General features: G+C 36.8%; 1 protein-coding gene across 13 annotated transcripts in view; it reads right to left on the reverse strand.

The window, feature by feature from the left end:
- Window positions 1-18,768, reverse strand: part of ANKHD1 (ankyrin repeat and KH domain containing 1) — a 140,280-nt gene that overhangs the window by 20,172 nt on the left and 101,340 nt on the right. For 12 of the 13 annotated variants that reach the window (XM_065734391.1, XM_065734384.1, XM_065734386.1 and 9 more), the window contains 11 exons: window positions 16,490-17,233; window positions 8,821-8,966; window positions 8,567-8,678; window positions 7,485-7,630; window positions 6,068-6,210; window positions 5,053-5,266; window positions 3,582-3,757; window positions 2,789-2,951; window positions 1,903-1,998; window positions 1,518-1,634; window positions 309-480 (listed from right to left, as the gene is read on the reverse strand). In XM_065734391.1, coding sequence (XP_065590463.1) covers window positions 309-480; window positions 1,518-1,634; window positions 1,903-1,998; window positions 2,789-2,951; window positions 3,582-3,757; window positions 5,053-5,266; window positions 6,068-6,210; window positions 7,485-7,630; window positions 8,567-8,678; window positions 8,821-8,966; window positions 16,490-17,233 — 2,229 coding nt within the window. The remainder of the gene's footprint in view (window positions 1-308; window positions 481-1,517; window positions 1,635-1,902; window positions 1,999-2,788; window positions 2,952-3,581; window positions 3,758-5,052; window positions 5,267-6,067; window positions 6,211-7,484; window positions 7,631-8,566; window positions 8,679-8,820; window positions 8,967-16,489; window positions 17,234-18,768) is intronic. The other variant, XM_065734389.1, reaches the window with a different exon arrangement.

Here is an 18,768-nt window from a genome sequence, read left to right on the forward strand (position 1 = left end):
AATCACAAAATATATAAATCGGTGCCTCTGACTGAGGACACTTCAGCTGAGATTATGCTCCTGCTGAATTATTAAGTCTATTTGCACTATATACAGCTGTAAAATCTCCAAGAAGGAAAAAGTTTTGGGAACAAAGAAGAAGAAAGATTTACCAGGAACACAGCACTTTCACACTTTAACAGCAGGAGCAGGAACTATACAACATTACAGTACCAAAGAAGCCAGCTTACTAACAGATTACATTTCCTAGGTGCTTTTAAAAAGGCAACTCTAGAACTGTATTTTTCACATAAGCACTCATTCTTTACCTTCATCATCATTTTCTTCTTCATCATCATCTTCATGCAGTTCTAGAGTTTCTTTAGGCTTGTTTTCTTCATCTTCTTGTTTCCTTTTTTGTTCCTCTTTCTTCTTCTTTCTCTTTTCCTTTCTCTTCTCCCTCTTAGCTGCAAGAGCTTGTTTTCTGCTTTCCTCTCTTGACTACATTGGAGAAAAGTATTCACATTTAAATATTATCACAAAGACTAATTGTAATCCCCATCTTTCCTACAAATTGGGGCGGGGGATAAAGAGAAGATAACATGGCAAACAAAGATGACTTTGTCACATACTGAAGTATTATGCTGAAACTGAACAGACATTATGGAACAACAGGACTAAGCAGTTCCAAAAATTTCCCAAAGAACGACAACAAAAACAAGACAGAGATACTGTAAAAACAACTTTACTGAAAAAGCCAGTAAAATCACACATTATCTCAGCCCTTTATCAAAAGCCATTTAATAATGTTGTAAAAGTGTTGATGAGATTAACAACTTTGTCTTTAAAAAGTACTCCACGGTAAGCTACAGAATTAATTGGTCTCATTTTTTCATTTAAATCATGTTTTTTAGGATGAGATTGGTCACAAAAGCAATGCCATACTGTAGCTTTGAATAGCATCTGACAGACTGTTTATGAGTTAGCAACCTGGAAGATGAAAAAACACACAAAAATTGTCCACATCTGCCCTCATTAATTAAATGCTGTATGAATTGTTCACCAACAATTCTAAGAGCCTCAATTTTGAGAGTCCATGGCACACTGCTTAAGAAATCTCTGCATTAGTCTGGGATAATTACCATTCTCACTGAGTAAAAATTTCACTTCTCACACTACCTTTTCAACTCACTTTAGCTCATGCAGCAGGTTCTCTTTTGTGTGGTTTGTAAAACTGAGCACCAGTCCACGAAACACTTAAGGACTACATTTCACACTACGTACAACATACTATGCATCACACCACTGCTACTGAAGATCTCCCTTATTCACACTCTTTATCTGTGCTGAAGTAATGCAATAAAACTACTAATGATAAAAAGGATAATAGAGTGTCTAGGTAAAGCAGAAGTCAGTTCTAATCTCCCACCCCCAGTATATACTTTTATGGCAAGTAGATACAGTCACAACATGAAGAACTACTGCTCCTAAATCACAGTTTTAGACATTAAGCTAGATGACAACAATTCTCCACTCACTTTTTCCAGATCTAGCTCCTTCAGCAATATAGTTGCATTCTTATTTGCCTCTGCAGCCTGCTGGTCTTTAGCTTTCACAATTGTTTCCACACACTGGTGACACTTTTTCAACAGATCCTGGAATACAAAACTTATTACCTCTGTAATAAACCAGAATTAAGGGAGAGATGCTTGCTCTACAAAACATGAGATTCCCTGCATTCATTAACATATAAAATATTTCAACAGACTAAAAACTCTAAGCAATTTATGTTTCGTATTAGAAAGATATGAAAAAAACCCTCTGAATCAGACATACATTCACTTTTTAAATAACAGAGAATTTCCCATACATATTTTTGCTGAAAATAATGGACAGGGATTTTTCCCTCCAAGTTACACTCACCTTGTCAGTTATAGTTGCTATATATCTCATACATTCAATGTCCGATGGAAACTGGTTAACTTCTTTCACTAGGAACTGAACTACTTTCACGTGGCCCTAGAACATCAAATAAAATCCTAGTCTCTGGTATATAACTGATAGCATTCATCATCAAAATACAAACTTGGTATCTATTGGTTCAGGGAAAAAGACTGAGAATACATTCCTGGTAAACTGCTATTTGGAATGAAAAGTGGTTGATGTTTGCTCAAGTGTTAATAGTACATTTATATTTTATTTTAAATACAAGGTACTAACAGGGCCCAAGGGCAAAGCCGTCTGTTCACATTTTTAGCCATCAAGACCTCTCTGTTTAGACCTCATCTGTCACCCTCAGCTCACATTCTTGTCAGTCACTCCAAAGAGAGTGTGATTAAGGAACTGAGCCACCTGAGTATTATCCTAGCAAACTGCTGCTGGAACCACTACGTGATGGGGTACACCGTGCAGCCACACAGACAATAGCTAAGTGTTACTTAGGAAGTTATCTGCAAGTAGTGGAAGCACTGTAATGGCATACTTAGTATTTTCATTTTTCAAAAAAAGATGTAGACTTGTCTGAGATTTTATTAAAGTTAATAAATTCCTCTGCTACAGAGTTAATTAACATGCTTTACAGAAGTTTTTCATCTCTCCAAAATGAGATCAGTGTGAAATACATTTTAGTTCTCCTTTTTAGAGGGTCTAGGATTCACAGATTATGACTGCTTTAAAGCAGGCATTTTATAAAATAGAAATTCTGTTGTGTTGATTCTTCCATAATCAGCCAGTCAGATTTATGAACAAATGAGAAATTCTGTTTTGAAAACATTTAGCACTGAATCATACAACCAAGTTGGAGTCCTACCTTGCGAAACGCTGACATAAGGGGTGTTATTTTCCGATTATCTGCTGCATCCACATCTGCTCCTGCCTGCACAAGCAACTGAACTACATCATAGTGACCACCATTAGCTGCCAACCAAAGAGGTGTATTTCCTTTCTTGTTACGAACATCAATATGCGCTCCTCTAAAAGAGTACAAGTGTAATCAAATTACATAAGACATGAGTAAAGATAACGAAAAATCAGAATACAATTAGATACACAATTAATTATTGAAATCTAGTGTCTAGAGAGAGAGAAATTGTGTCCTTGAAATCTGCTGTTTAAGTCATAGTAACACAAGGATTAAGACTCCCTTCATTCTCACTTCCCAGCAACAAATGTCCATCTACTGCATGTCCAGACTACTGCATCACAGTTATGCAACTAGAAATTAGAGGTCCCCTTACCTTATCATTAACATTGTGACTATCCACACATTTTAGCTGTTATCTTTGAAGAGCCAAGAGTTATTTCAGGCCTTGTCTCACAAGTGACAGTGGAGCAATGCTCGTGGGAATTTCTGGATTAATGTGCCAAATCACACTGTTCGTTTACCTCCGGTCTCAGCTGTCTGCTGAGCTTAATTAGTACTGAGGTAGCAGGATACTCTATGGTAACACTGAAACAGCAGGGAGCAGATGCAACATGCTACTTCCAAAGATTCCCATTCCCTTTGCTCTAAGATGCACGAGGCAATGTGAACAAGAGTACCCTTGCCACAGAGGAGTACAGCTACAGAGTACATGGCCTGCTAATGTGAAAAAAGAATTTACCGATTAATCAGCAGCTCACAGAACTTGTAGTGACCCTTATCTGCTGCAATTGTTAAAGCGGTATCCCTTGAGGAAGGCACAGGTGGAGCATTAACATCTGCTCCTTTATCAAGGAGAACCCTTCCAACCTCTGCATATCCTCCTGAAGCAGCTTCCATCAGAGGTGTGAGACCAGTCTGTGAAAAGAAAATGAATTACATGATGTGAAATTCATACAATATACTCTGGATAAACCGTACGCTTTTGCCACACATGGAAATCAGAGTTTTGTTTACTTAGCTGCTTATATCTAGTCAAGGAACTTAACCTGAAGCAGTCCCACAAAACTCTTGCAGGGGATTTATACAAACTTAGTCAAACTACTGACTTCCACCACATACCCATCTCAACAGCAAAAACAAAGGTTTACAAAAGAATCTCTAAAGGAGAGGTTGGAACAGATCCAAATGAAGACAAGTGTTTCTATGTATATGTCCCTAGACTGACTTCACACGGTGTATCTGTCCTTCCATAGCACTGAGGCTGACCTGGAGTCAATTCAGTTGCCTGTTCAGACCATTAAATAAACTAATACTAGCTCCCAGCATGCCCAACTGACTATTCAAGAGCTGGCTTTTATCCACATCCCTTTTTCTTTCATCCACAGTCATTCCAGAAGCAGGCACACATAGCAGTTATTTCAGCAGCCTTAGGAGTTACCAAACATTCTTTTGTGCTAGGGAAATTGGTTTGGCAGTCCACACAAGATTCAAGCTTGCTTTATGGTAGGAGAAACAAAGCTGCCCCAGAGTACCAACATGTGGGACCTATGCAGCATTTCAGAGGTGCGGAAAGTCACAGTACTGCAGCCATGGGTAATATACTAACATAAAAATTATATAAGGTTTGATTACACTGCTTCTGTTCAGGTGGACAAAGCAATCTGTTATAAATGAGGATCACTATAACAGTACAATTCTCATCCTGTCTAGACATTTTTATATATGAGTGAAGTCTACCTGTTCTGTTGCTAAATATCACACCAATTTTAAACCTGAAAAGTTTCTCAGTACTACAGTGGCAATCTGTTTCATTATTAAATTGGAAGAAACAATCAGCCTTTCCCCAATGCAAACAATGCATCTTCCTCAATACTTGCATTTTTAAACAAACAAAAAAATATATATATTTCAGAATATTTAGTAAGTCCTCAGATTCTTCTCTTCTGCAGTAAGATTTGTATATCAACAGGAGCAATGCAGATATTCCACAATTTAATTTTTCATCAGCACACACCACACTCAAATACCTTTAAACAAAGCAAAGACATACTGTTAAACATCCACCTCCTTTCACTACTTATCTGCCTTTGCACCACTGAAAAGAGAAAGACAAATGCTGAAAGAGTAATATGAAACTTTGAAGAAATAACTACTGAGAGAAATGCATTTCTTGTAAGTAAATTATATGGAAAAGTGATTCAAATACTTACTTTTGCCCTGTGCTCAACATTGGCCTTCCTGTCCAAAAGCAGACTGACCACCTCCGCTCGGCCTTGGAAGCAGGCCAGGGTGAGGGCTGTGTTCCGATTGGTCTCAATCTGGGCGTTAATATCAGAACCCATATCAAGCAACAGCTTCACGGCAGGTACATGGCCATTCATAGCAGCCAGCATCAGAGGAGAAATACCTAGCTTACTCCCAGTCCTAGCGAGAAAAAAACAAACTACAGTTCCCAGAACTGGAAGAATGTACTGAGAAATGCAGGTGCACCTAAGAGGAACAAAATCCCTCATGGGAAGCCCAAATGACCTTTAATACATTCAAACATGGCCACTCACCTAAAATACAAGCGATTCTGATTTGCTTATCAGAAACCAGCAGAGTAGTAACGTGCAACAGATAACTAAAATTTATGAACACGTAAGATGTGTTTCAGCTTTTAGATATTCAAATGGCTGAAGCACATGAAAGTATTAAACTACATATAATCAAGGCTGTGTCTGATTCAGGAATACATGCTTCTAACACACAGATAATTTTTTTCTAGTGATAGGAAGAATATTATTTTTCCTATAACTAATAAAGAGGAGGTTTAAGAGATGTAGATAAAATGCATTTAGTCCTTTTGCTGAAAGTTTTCAAACAAGTACAAATAGCTGTCCGGTTCTTTGGCCGGCTCCTTTCCTTGGTTCTACTGGAAACTGCATTTGGCTTCCAGATCCCAGAAGGGCAAAAAAGGGAGAGAGAAGGAACAGGTTTGTAGACTACAACATCACTTAAAATTTAAATGTAAGAGAGATTAAGTTTGTCTGTGGTAGTTAAAGACAACTTAAAAGCATTAATTAAGGTAATGTTAACATAAATAATGACATCAATATTGTAGAAAGGATGAGAGGAGCTCTGAAAGAACTACAGATTCCAACATATGACTCAGTAGTTAAAGGCAACAACAGAGCATATTTGCTACTCAGATGAACTACATGCAGTTAATCTGAGGTATATTACCTTGAATTAATTTCTGCCCCAGCATTGAGAAGAATCTTGATGATATTAACATAACCACCAGATGCAGCAAGGCTTAATGGTGTATAGTCAGACACATTCCTATGCTCTTTGTTTGCTCCCCGGGCTAACAGCAAATCAACAACCTGAAAAGACAGCACTCACATTAAAAGACATTTCACAGCCTTACCTATTATCTGAGAAGTAAAAGAAGGTTATTTTGTTCTAATGAACATATAAGATAATCCACATGGGTTTCAGTAGTGCAGCACCTGCCTTCCAAAAAGACAAGTCCTGGATTTTACCTAATATTTTTACATAATAAAAAATGCAAGGCTTAGAAATGAAACTTCCTGCTTGCTAACCAGGTACACACAACTCCTGTAATGTCTCACTCTGATATTATTAGTCTTTCAGAAACTCTCACAACTTTAATTCCAATAAAATTTAAGACAACTTTGACTTTGTGTTACATGGTCTTTAAAACAAAAAAACACAATAAGAAACAGACTGACTGATCTTAATGGAACAAAGACAAGGAAGAACTTCTCTGAACAGGGCCTGCTTAAGAGAAAAAGAAGAGAAAAAAATTAAAGCGCTTCTGGTGGAGTACTGCAGTTTGGTGTGTGTCATTTTACTACTAAGACATCCCAGATGGCCAGAACAGGAAACTTCTCACCCACTTGCTAAGTCCTGCTAAGATTTGCTAAGAAACACAACAGGTAAATTAGATTTAAATTAAAAAATAAAAATAAAAAATCAAGAGATCTAGATAGTTTAACCTATACAAGTTGCAAAACTTATCACTTTTGTATCTGTCTCGTAACCCTTAGCCATTTAAAGGGTATCCTCTAAGTTAGCCTGTGCATGACAGAAGCAGTAAAGATTTATCAATTTTTATTTAAGTACAAATAAAACCACTGAGAGAACTGAAACATTACTAGAAGATTAGAAGTATGTGGCTTCCTACTATGAATGTGCTCTGCGCTGTATCTTCATTTATCAGCCCTGCGTTTTACCACAAGAACTACGTACTGTCAACACAAAATTCCAATTTCTATCCTTATGTGTCTACAATAAACACTTTAGTTTAGAGAGCAGGGCGTATGCATAAGGGAAGTGTTTAGTGAACAAAGTTCTACCTCCTTCACAAAGCTATTCACATTGCAGGAATACAATGGACAGAAAAATGACCACAAGTTATGTAACAAAATTTGGTAACAAAATCAGGATAGGCAGTGTAGAAAATAAATTCCCTTTCCTCTTGCAAGGAAACTAAAACTATCACCACTTATTCCATTTTAAAAAATAGTTTTAGAAAAAAGGGAAGATTTACTATACCATCAAAATAAAAAAACAACTTGTACTTAAAAAAAATCACAAAAAAATTCAAATTAATCAAGGACAAATATGTCTGTACCTCTTGGCGTCCACCAGAGCATGCCAGTGAAAGTGGAGTATCCTTTGTGCGCTCAGATTGTGCTTCTATATCCCCACCTTTGTCTAAAAGAATTTCCACTACACCAACATGCCCAGCAGTTGCAGCAAGAATCAAAGGTGTAAATCCTAGTAACAAAAGATCATGTCAAAAAGGAACTGGAGAACCTCAAAACTTTAAGCAGCAGAAATACCCAATTTACAGTGATTTTTATTGCTCAGGTATGTCTTTCTCAGATTGAATATTTTCTCTCCTAGCCCTCACCTGACTCTGACACTTGGAGACATCTAAGCCATGACTCCTGCAGCTACGTTTAAAAACAGGAAAAAAAAACAACCCAAACAGTATAGGACTGACCAATATGAACTAAGCTCTGACCAGTTCAAGTCTTTAGACAAGTCACTGCTTTCTACTTAATTCCAACTGCACTTCCAAGAAGATAATACATCTTCACTGTGCACATTGGTTATTTCCAGTGGCTAGCATTACCTCTGGAGAAAGAAGCATGATGATTTTATTCTCTCAGTCCCAAGAGATGAGATTTTGGAGAATTTGACTATAGGGAATGACACGATACACAGTCTGACTCCTACTCCACATTAGCTTTGTAGGCCAAAATTTGATATTTACTCCAATCATAGAATCACAGAATCATAGAATTGCTCAGGTTGGAAAAGTCCTTCAAGATCATCAAGACCAACCATAACCTAACCATGTCACCCTAACTCTAACAACCCACCATGAAATCATGTCTCTGAGCAAATCAGCAACTTTAATGAGGATATTAAGGTATTTTGTGGTGGGTTAACCATAGCAATATTAGTGCTTCATATTTCAAAAATTTGCCTTACATGCCCATTCAGACAGATGAACTTCATTTCAAAAATATAGATAGAAAGCTATACTGTATCACTAGATGCCTATAGGTTTCTACATATATATACTAGAACTCTACATCTTTGCAAGCTCTGGACATCTTCAGAAGCAAAAGTTCTCAAATCTCTATTTGAAATGTCATGTTTCAAGTTGAAATTCTCAAGCAAACTTTTACTATTTTAGCTTACCCTTCTTATCTCTGTGTTCAATATTGGCACCACGTGCGATTAGTACAGAAACAAGTTCTTCATGACCTCCTGCACATGCAAGGGTCAGAGCAGTGTCATGATTGCTTTCAGTCTGCATGGTTGAGAAGGAAGAAGATATTCAGAAGTTAAAAATACTTCAAAGATACTAAAGCTGTCTTAATTTTACTAGACTGTTTTTCTTTTCATAACTTATCAAAAAGGAAATCTAGTCAAAACTAGGTGAAATTACTCACATGTGCATCAATGTCAACTGAAGGATACATAGGGAGCACAGACTGAGATGCCACATTGCTTGATGCCTGTGAGCAGGGCTCAGGCGTAGGGGATTCTGTAGTGTGCAAGGAGCTGGTAGAGCCACTGGGCACTCTGCTATTCACAGCTGAAAAGTAACAACGTATTATTAGCCCACCTTTAAAAAGTCTACATTTTATATGAGAAAGATATAGTCCTGTAAAACTGCAACACTCTGATGCCAAAATAGAAGTGAAGGAAAACAAAGTAAGTGTTCCTAATAACAAACATGGTGGTACCTTGCTTAAAGAAGTTTTCAAGCGGTTAAATAATATCTGGATTATCTCCAAAGTGTGTTAACTTTGAAAAATAATTCTATTAGCCTGTAAACGTTAGAAATTATGAAATTTAATTAGAATTTTAAAATTTTATCTTCACCACTAAAGATTAATTGTACACTAAATCTAAGAAGATGGATAATTTATCAATAAAACACAAACCTAACATTCAAAAATGAAGTATCAATCTGGAATTCAGAAGTTTTTCACTTGAAGATTTTCAGAGAAAGTTTTTTAAGCAAGAAGAGCAACAGTGACTTACACCTCAGACTTACAACAACCCAAGAAAGGCAGAAGAGAGAGATGGAGGGGAGAGAAGGGTAAAGGAAAAGAAAGTTGAAAACTGTGTGTTCTCTAGGATTTATTTCTGATTGGTCACAGCCTTATAGAGATTTCATCCTGAAGGTACATTTCAGCTCAGGGACACAAGTACTTTGGTAGTTCAACTTAATATTTAAGTCTAAAAAAAAACAACAACACATTTAGAATCAGATTTTTCATCACTAATTTTAAAGGTAAGAGCTGAGAAGCCTTAAAAGATTAAGCAGAGATAACCCGTGCAATACATACGCATGGGGATAAGACCTTAGCCTGCCTTTGTTAACCCAGTGAAAGCATCTGAGGGGAACTCAAAGCAAAGGCTCTCACTTGGGGTCACTTGCCAGGCTGGTCTAATGCACCAGCTATTGATGCACTCTACAAAAAGTCCTCCAAAACAGCTGTATTTAACAAGTAACTTCTACTGCTGGAATGACAAGTTACTATGCTGTGCAGTCTCTTTAGATAGAATATTTAATTAGTTTTAATAATTCCTCAGTATGTAGTGTTTTGCAGTATTCCTGAAGCAAGCAAACTGATGAAGAACATTAACTTCAGGTAAGAAATAAGCAGCAAAGTCTTTTGCTTTTGTTCAAATATTTCAAACGGCAAGGGGAGACAAAGGATTACCTCAAATCTGTGTATTGCCTAAAGAGAAATTTTTGCAAATCTTTAACCATAGCTATGATTAAACAGTTCAGCCTTCACAATACCATTAACAACACAGACATCAGCAATTATTCATAGATAAACAGTCCATAAAGAAAGATCTTTGAGAAATCTTAACGTGACAAATACCACTCATGAAGCCTACTCAAATATGACTGCGTGTGACAAAGGAAGTACTGATAGGAGTAAGTTTTAGGTGGGTCAGTTTAGCAGGGGGGAGAACAAGAGCACATGGATGGATGATTGAATGAATGAACAGGTGGTGGGACATACAGACTTCGAGGTGACATTTTTCCACTGTATTTTTTAGAAGTCACTAATTAAAGTGTACTCCTTGGACTAGTCATAAACGAGCACTTAGCATTGGGCCACCACATTTCAACAACGAAGTACTCTTATCTGAATGCCAAATCGAGTTTTGCTTCACTTCACAGCCTTCATGAAGAAATCACGTTTGTGTTTTATGTTTCAAAGTTCCCACACTTCATCTGCTTACTATGCAAGTGGTAACACTTAGAGCAGATGAGAATTAATTAATGTAATATGATTATTTTCTCTCTCAATGCACTATGTGCATTCAGTTATTAACTGGATTTCTTAAGACTACTCCTAAAATGCAAAACATGAAATCACCTTGTAAAGGACTAATTTCACTTTAAATCAAGAAAGATATTGACTCAATTCTTTTAAGTCCTGTAGCTACAGATATGCATGAGCTATACAGAGCAGTTGTATGCAAAGAGATCCCACTGGCATTACTTGAAGATTCCTTAATGGAATCTATTCAATGCTGCTGACAGATTCAAAGAGTTCTCCACATTTCACAACCATAACTGAAAGCGTCAAAGTATTTCTTGTGTACTTTAGATTTTCATCACATGAAATAGGTATGTGCTTTAAGCGCTTCACTTTACACAGCAGCAGTAAGGGCAAAGGTGAGAGAATGCACCAAAGGCAAGAGAAATACAAACTGTCTCTATAAATCATTTTTTTAAAAATACAGTCTAACAAGAGTCCTACTGTAGCCTCTCCTCTACTACTGTAGTCCTTTTGTATCCAAGAAACTTCAGGATTTCTTTTTTCCTATGATAATTTACACTTCCATGTCTGACAAGCTTGAAGATGGCGTAATGGAAACATCACTGGGGTCTGTGCTCTGCAGTCAAATGCAGCAGAGCACTTCTGCCTCCCATTTCACACAGAATTAGTTCCACAAACAATCAAGATTACAGAATACACAGATTTTAAACTGAAAGTATTATGTTGGAAACTCTATTGCAAACTATCTTCACAAACTTTGTATGAAATGATTGTTAACTAAGACAAGGCAGATGCCCACCCCAGATCCTGTTCCTCGAGTACACCCCTCTGTCACCACACAGGAGTTACTGGCCTTCCAATACTCATCCCGGCAGAGGATGTCATTCTAGTTGTAAATGCATTCTTTTGCCAGAAATTAGAGCAGCACCTATCCCCCTGACCTGGCTAGCACTGAGCCCATCAGGCCTCACATAATCTGCCGGACAGGGTCCACCTCACAGGCCACAGTGACACCGCAGGGAGCTTTCCAATGGCCAACTTTTAGCAAGCTGTATTTACAACACCGACAGCTAAAGTGTGACCTTCCGAAGTAGCAGCAACACTATACCTGTTTCAAACAACAGCAATTACTCTGGTCTCAGTAACCAGCATTACTGCTGTGACAACAGCACAGTATACAGCACAGGAGCATGGACAGATCACAGTGTTTCTGGAAAGACCATTAGGAGACTGCAAAACAAGCGATCAACATGAAGATCACTATCAGTGATCCAAGTGACATTGCAGAATTTTCAGTGGACTAGAAAAAATGTGTTGCTTTCATCTTTAAGACAAAAGATTTTCAAGATGCAATTTATTTCCAACTAAATAGATATTTCATCTTTCCACAAGAAAAGTTGCCAATAAACTAGCTAAGAGCCAGGCACTGATTAAAAAATAAGTTAAAATCACTTATCGCAATGTGTAACTTACATCTTGATCAAACATATTTTATGATATATGCTTCTGTAAGTATATATATATATATATATATAAATATTCTATACCAGGTCTAAACTTTAAATGACAGTGACAAAATCCAGGTTCCTCATATTTTAGGATGGACTTGCAGTTTTTGCAAAGAGACTCTCTTTGCATCATGGTGAAGCCTAAGACAAATCTCCAAAGTCATAGATTATTTCCCAAGGTTATAAAAAAAATTATCATAAGAAGCAGAAGTGAAACAATGAGAAGCAAGATCTTAGTGTTTTACCTTAGCACCACACTACAGACATTGACAAAAACTTAAGCAAATAACTTCTGGATGCAACCACAGCTGTAGTCTACACAGAACTGCAGAATTGTTATTACATGAACATGAGCATTCAGGAATAGTGGATTTGTATTTCAGTTGTTTTCCTCAAATACACTGTTTGTTTGTTTGTTTCAAGACAAAGAAAACGGTATGTTTTCATGACAGAGCAGTCTTTCTGCCCTCAGTCTTTCCAGGGAGCTTTTAAATAACACGTTATTGTACATGGGCTTTTGTATAGGGGTAACTGAGTCTCATTCTATGAGTCACTGTCTCTCACTCCAGTTAATCCCAGTAACTAGTTACACTCCAAACAGCAATCCTAAAAAAAGTAACCCATGGTCACACCTTTAAAACAGCTCCCTTAAATTACTGCAATTCTATACATCCAACCACAACCAGAATTTCAGAACCAAACACAATTTAAGTGTCTTAAAACATCTGGAATTACTGTAGATGAATCACAACTCCCTGGAGAAGAAGGAGCCAGAAGCACAGAAATGCTAACCCCTGACAATAATCAGCAGAGTAGAACAAACAGGAATAAAAACATTTTAACTACACACAAAACCTAGCAACAAGAAAAAAAGTCCCTTGAGCATCCTAAAAAACAAAGAAAAAAAGCAAGAAAGTACCAATTCAGATACTGCAATCTAAGAAATTTACTGAGGCAGAATATGAACAGCAATGAAACTTCAGTGATGTAAGGCAAACAGGTACTGAATAATGAAAATTGAAGTAAAAATTCTGCTCTCATATTGGAAGATGTTATCCAAAATTATTGTTTTCCCATTTTGCCTGCATGTCACACCTTCAAAGACTGAATTAGGCATTCATTTTAAATTTTTTCTTTACTACATCTAATTACATTCCATTATAACCAAAAGAGTAGCTTCATTTTTAGGTTTTACCTGACTTTACAGATGTCACTCAGTTACTTCCACATAGCTTAGTTGCAGGCTGAAATCTTTGAGAAAGAAGAGATTCAGGGACTCTGACTGCCACCGAGACTTTCAACACTTTGTACCTTAACATCAACCATCTCATCTCCTGCCAGTTCCATTAGCTGACATGATGGAGGAGACAAAATAAATACCCCATTTGTGCATGATGTCACAAGAAAGCAATGTGGCAAAATAAAGACTTTGTAGAAATGTAAGTCATCTCCTAGAACTAGTCTGACCTGAAGCTTTGAAAAAACTGTTTTTTTTTCTACTGTCACTGGTAAGAGCAACAATAACAGTTATTTCAGGACATCGGGCAAAAAGCTGATTTAACATCTCTGTTCTTCTAAAGCAGACTTGATACAAACTGGATACTCAATAATAATAAAATTATTATGTCTTCTAAGTTAAATGTCACTCACCACCATTAATGTAGAATCCTTAAGAGGGACCTCTAAAGGCCCATCTAATCCAAGTCCTCTGCAGTGAACAGCTCCATCAGGTCTGATCCAGCCTCGCCTTAAAAGCTTCTAGGGATGGGGCATACACCACATCTCTGGGCAATCTGTTCCAGCACCTCACCACCCTCATTGTAAAAGATTTCTTCCTTCTATATAACCTAAATTTACTCTCTTTGAGCTTGAAGCCATTTCCCCTTGTTCTATCACCACAGACCCTGCTGAAGAGTTGGTCCCATTCTTTCCTGTAGCTCCCCTTTAGATACTCAACAGTCACTCTCAGGTCACCCTGCAGCCTTTTCTTCTCCAGGCTGCACAGCCACAGTAGATATACCAGCAATACTGCAAACAAGGGAGATATTTCACAGACACACCAAATTCTGAGTCTGAGAGAAAAGAGGAGTCTTTTCACAGAGGCAGACACTCAGCCCCTTTCGTAATAATTTTAACCAGTGTCTATAGTATGCTTGTAAAAATCTGATTTTGTGTTTTTTATTGCTCATTACCAAATAAATCACAAACAGAAAAATTTGTGGGAAAAGATCAGGTGTCTTTTAAATATAGATCAGAGAATTTGGAAATTTAGATTAGATACACAGATTGTTTTTAAATACAAATAAATTTGAGTTTAGTGAGATGATGATTTACATTGAACAAAGTTATCAAAATCTCTCTCAATATATCTGTATTTTCTTTTTTTTTTTAATGAAAGAAATTTACCGATTTCAGAAGAAAGTAAAGCAATACCAGTATTTTTACAGATGCATGAGGAATTGGGATAGCTAATGTTTCCTTGAGTAGCATTTCCATAAAAAATGATAAAATGGAAAAGTAAAAATTTTGAATAATTTTAGGAGTGTGCACTAATTGTACCTAGTTTTGACATAAGATTAGGTTTTATCCTGCAGAAACAGCAAACAAATCAGAAAACTAATAGGAAACAGCACATTTACTTTTAAAGGTCCTCCAGTCAAGATACTTCTATTCGAACATATTTTCATTAAGAAAAAAGATTTCATTCTGCCTGTTTGAGACCTCCCCCTCTACAAATAACATCCAGTTGAATTTATTTAATTTCTTATGTTATCAGACAGTGAAAAGACAATGTGAAATCTTTAAAAGGGTAGATAGACGAAATCTTCAATAAGTCTTTACCAGTCTGAAACAACATTAGTAGAGCTGACTACAATAAATATTCATTTTGGATACACTGTCAGTATATAATACACAGGTGCTAACCTTTAATAGGTATATAATGCATGGTTGTCGAAACTGTAACTATTTCAAAGACTAAGTCCTTGACAATTAGTGGTTTGAAATAATCTTTGAAGTTCTCTCCCTTGCACACTGCAGTTCCAAATCTTGAGAAATATTATTTCAGAACTGGATTTATTATATTTTTTAAAGCAGGCTGACTACTCTCAAGAGCACCCTAGAAAAGCAGGGAGCTAAACCTGAAACTCTAAAACCAAAAATATTTATTTAAACTAGAACTACCTTGGATGGAGGGAGCTACACCACAGCTATTGAATCTACTGCAGTTTCCAGAGAATGCTGCAAAGCTGCAGTGAGTGTCAACTCGCATGAGCTCAATTATGGAAATCACCACTCTAAGAGCTCACAGGACATGTTACCAGAAAGTCTTACCACACATTTCAAAAAACCAACAAACTTCAAGGGACAGGGCTGTGACTATGAAGAGGGGAAAACGAGACAGGAAAATAAGGGCTGATGGACAGACACAAGGTGCAAGAAAAGTTAAAAAAAAAAAGAAAGTAATTAAAGAAACAACCTACTACAGACCAAACAACACTGGCTACGCCCTGCATACCTCCAGCAGTAAACACAAACCCTAGTCAAATACATGAAATGAAGTCAACAAAAACGGTATCTCTATTCCACAATGAAACTCATATTCTAATGTGTGGGAACTTCAATTCCTCTTCATACCATTACCAACAAGTGGAATGGAAGAATGCTTAAATTTTTCCTTTTCATCTAGATAACAGGACACTTTTTTTTTTTTTTTGCCATGTTATGTGTAAGCAAATATTCCTGCATAACAACCACAGTTAAGAATGTATTCTGAAAACACAAGCCACTGCAGAATTAAATGGTAGTGTGTAGATTTCAGATAGTGTTTAAATTGTAGCAACACTTCCAGCAGAAAGAAGATGAATAGATTTGAAAATACTAATGGTTTTTTTTTTTCCAGAGATGGCGAATATACTAAATATATTCCACTGTGGTATAATCCTCCATGAAAAATTCTACAGAAGACAGAAAAAACTGTCATGTTTTAAGTTTCCTAGTGAGCACTACTAATCATAATTAGGCTTTTTAATGTAGCACAAAAAAAAGATAAGGCCAAAGAGGCTATAACAAAGTCTCCAGTACAGTAAGTTATGTGTTTTGGAAAGAGATTTATTATTTTTTTTAAAGTTTCACGTTAGAACAGGAACTCACTGTTAGGATTAATAGTACTAATCAGGATCTTTATGCACAAGCAAGTACTCCCAAACTGGAAAACCCCAAGGCTTTTTTGGAGGAAAGGAGAAAAGGGAAACTGAGCACACAAATTAATGCAAACATAGGTATATTTCTTAACCCACCTGCTATTAGGTCATCAAGAGTGTCGGTAAGCGTCTGTGCAGGAGTGGCAACCATTAATCCGTCTGGTTCTTGAACTAACAGTCCCTGCCCAGCAATTTGCTGCTGCTGTCCTACATTCTGCTGATTACCTATTCCTTTCTGAAGTTCAAGAGACTCTGTCCCATTATAACCTAAATTACCAGAAAAATTACATTGTGGTGCTGGCAAAGGCTGGATAGGGACAAATTCTATTTGTTCAGCAGGTGGTGGAGAGTGTTGATGCTCATCATCTTTTGACAAGATTGTGTCAACCTGAGGTAACTCTGACAAGTTATCCTCTGGCATACCCTTATCAGCTTCTACTTCTGGGAAGACCCCCGTAAGTGGGCACTGCTGCTGCAGGGGAAGTGATGTGTCTGTCTGACCTTTGGTCTCCAAATATTCTTTGGTAAACTGCTGTTGTGTTTTCATCTGCAACTGCCTTTCCACCTTCTGTAGCTCCTTCAATATTTTCTTCTTCTTCTGTACTTGTTCTTCTCTGTTCTTTTTAAGTTCTTCAATCTTATCTTTATTTAAAGGTTCACCTTGAATTAATTCCAATGACTTAAGTTGTGCTTTTTCAATAGCACTAATTCTCTGTCCAAGTTCATTCAGCTTGCCTTCAGTCTCTTCTACTATGCATTCCAAAGGCTGGTATGGGTGAAAAGGTGGCAGTAGGTCCTTATCTGCTACCTGCAGGGAACTTGACTTCTGCTTGGATGCACCTAAGCACATGAAAAATGTTTGAAAAAATGCGATGCTGAAGATACCCCAAACCTCCCCCATTCACCCACAAAAAAAAAAAATTAAAAAATGTTTAAAACTAACACTGCACATTCTTCAAACCACAGTAAGGTAAAACCCTATGCTCTACGTTAAAACAGAAAGGACAAAGCAAAGCAAATAGCTGGAATTTTTAATATTGAATCTACTATTCCCTTGAAAACAATTTGCTAAGTTCTCAATGTTGTTCTGGTGTGCAGAGCAAATTAAACTAAGACAGTTTTCTAAATCTAACCTACAACAGCAAAGTTACAAGCAAAACATTTGAGAGAAAACTAGCTCTCCAGTAAGATCAGTATTTTGAACTAGTTTATCAAAAGGCTATAGTATTCTACCTTTACATTAGAGTTTGCCAGAGCAAACTAAGCATATGCAAATGCATTTTAAAGCTTTGGCACTCCTTTCAAAGCTCCCTCAGAAAATTAGCACCTTCTCTGTCTTCCTCTCCCAGAAACAAATTAGCAATTCTGCTCACTACTAAGGCTCAAAAATCTTCCCAACAACATACCATGCTAGAGCACAGCTTCTATGAATGCTCACAAGGCACTGCCATGCAACACAGGCTGCTGTCACAGAAGTCTCATGTAGCAGCAGCCAGATCTTGTTAATACCTAAGTGCTTACATTTTAATTATTACTTCAGCTTAAGATAGTTTCATTATAAATGTGAAAGGCTTAGGTTGACCAAATAATTTTCTGCAGTAGCATTTATTTGCTATTTGTAATATACATCACTTTAAAAAGCAAACAGATCTCAAACATTTACCTAAAAAAGAAGTTATCTAAAAATTATACAATAAAGTGAAAGTCTGGATCCAAGAACTAAGTTCCACAAGCTCTGGAAAGATTAAGTTCCCTAAAACACCAATTAATTTTTTCTATGGATCTTCTTTCACCAAAATATTAATTTACAGGTGATTTTACAATGCTCTGAAAAAAGAAGGCACTGCACTTCTTTTAATTGAAGAAACAGGTGTGAGAATTTTCTGTTTAAAAGAGAAAGAAAAAATAAAGTAAAATAGAGGTGAACCAACTCTACACTGAACACTTTCACCAAACAGAATCTCTGAAGTGAAAACAATGCTTAACTAAATCTAAATGAAACAACAAAAACCTGACTAACCCAAGGGAACTGGTGTACCTCAGCATACCATGAACTGTATGCGTGTTAAGTACAGATCCACTTAACAAGCTCTTTCTCCAGTTTAGTTACTCTAGATCAGTGCCGTGTACTGAAAGATCATTACTTCCAGCTTAATATCCATTCAAAACTTTTCTGATGCTTTGTCCCTGAAACCTAAATCCCAAGTGAATTTCTCTGAAGAGAATAAAGAAAGTGTATGAAATTCAGAAATAATTGATTTTGCTGGCGGACACTCAGCTCGAGACTATTATAAACTTTTGGCTATTTGGCTTTGTAGCATTTGTAGGTTTACGTAGTTGTCTTTTTGTTTTAAAAATTGCGATTTAATTCAAAA

Source organism: Cyrtonyx montezumae, unplaced genomic scaffold, assembly GCF_038088225.1.
Source record: "Cyrtonyx montezumae isolate F1298 unplaced genomic scaffold, pur_monq_1.0 scaffold_18, whole genome shotgun sequence".
NCBI lineage: Eukaryota > Metazoa > Chordata > Aves > Galliformes > Odontophoridae > Cyrtonyx > Cyrtonyx montezumae.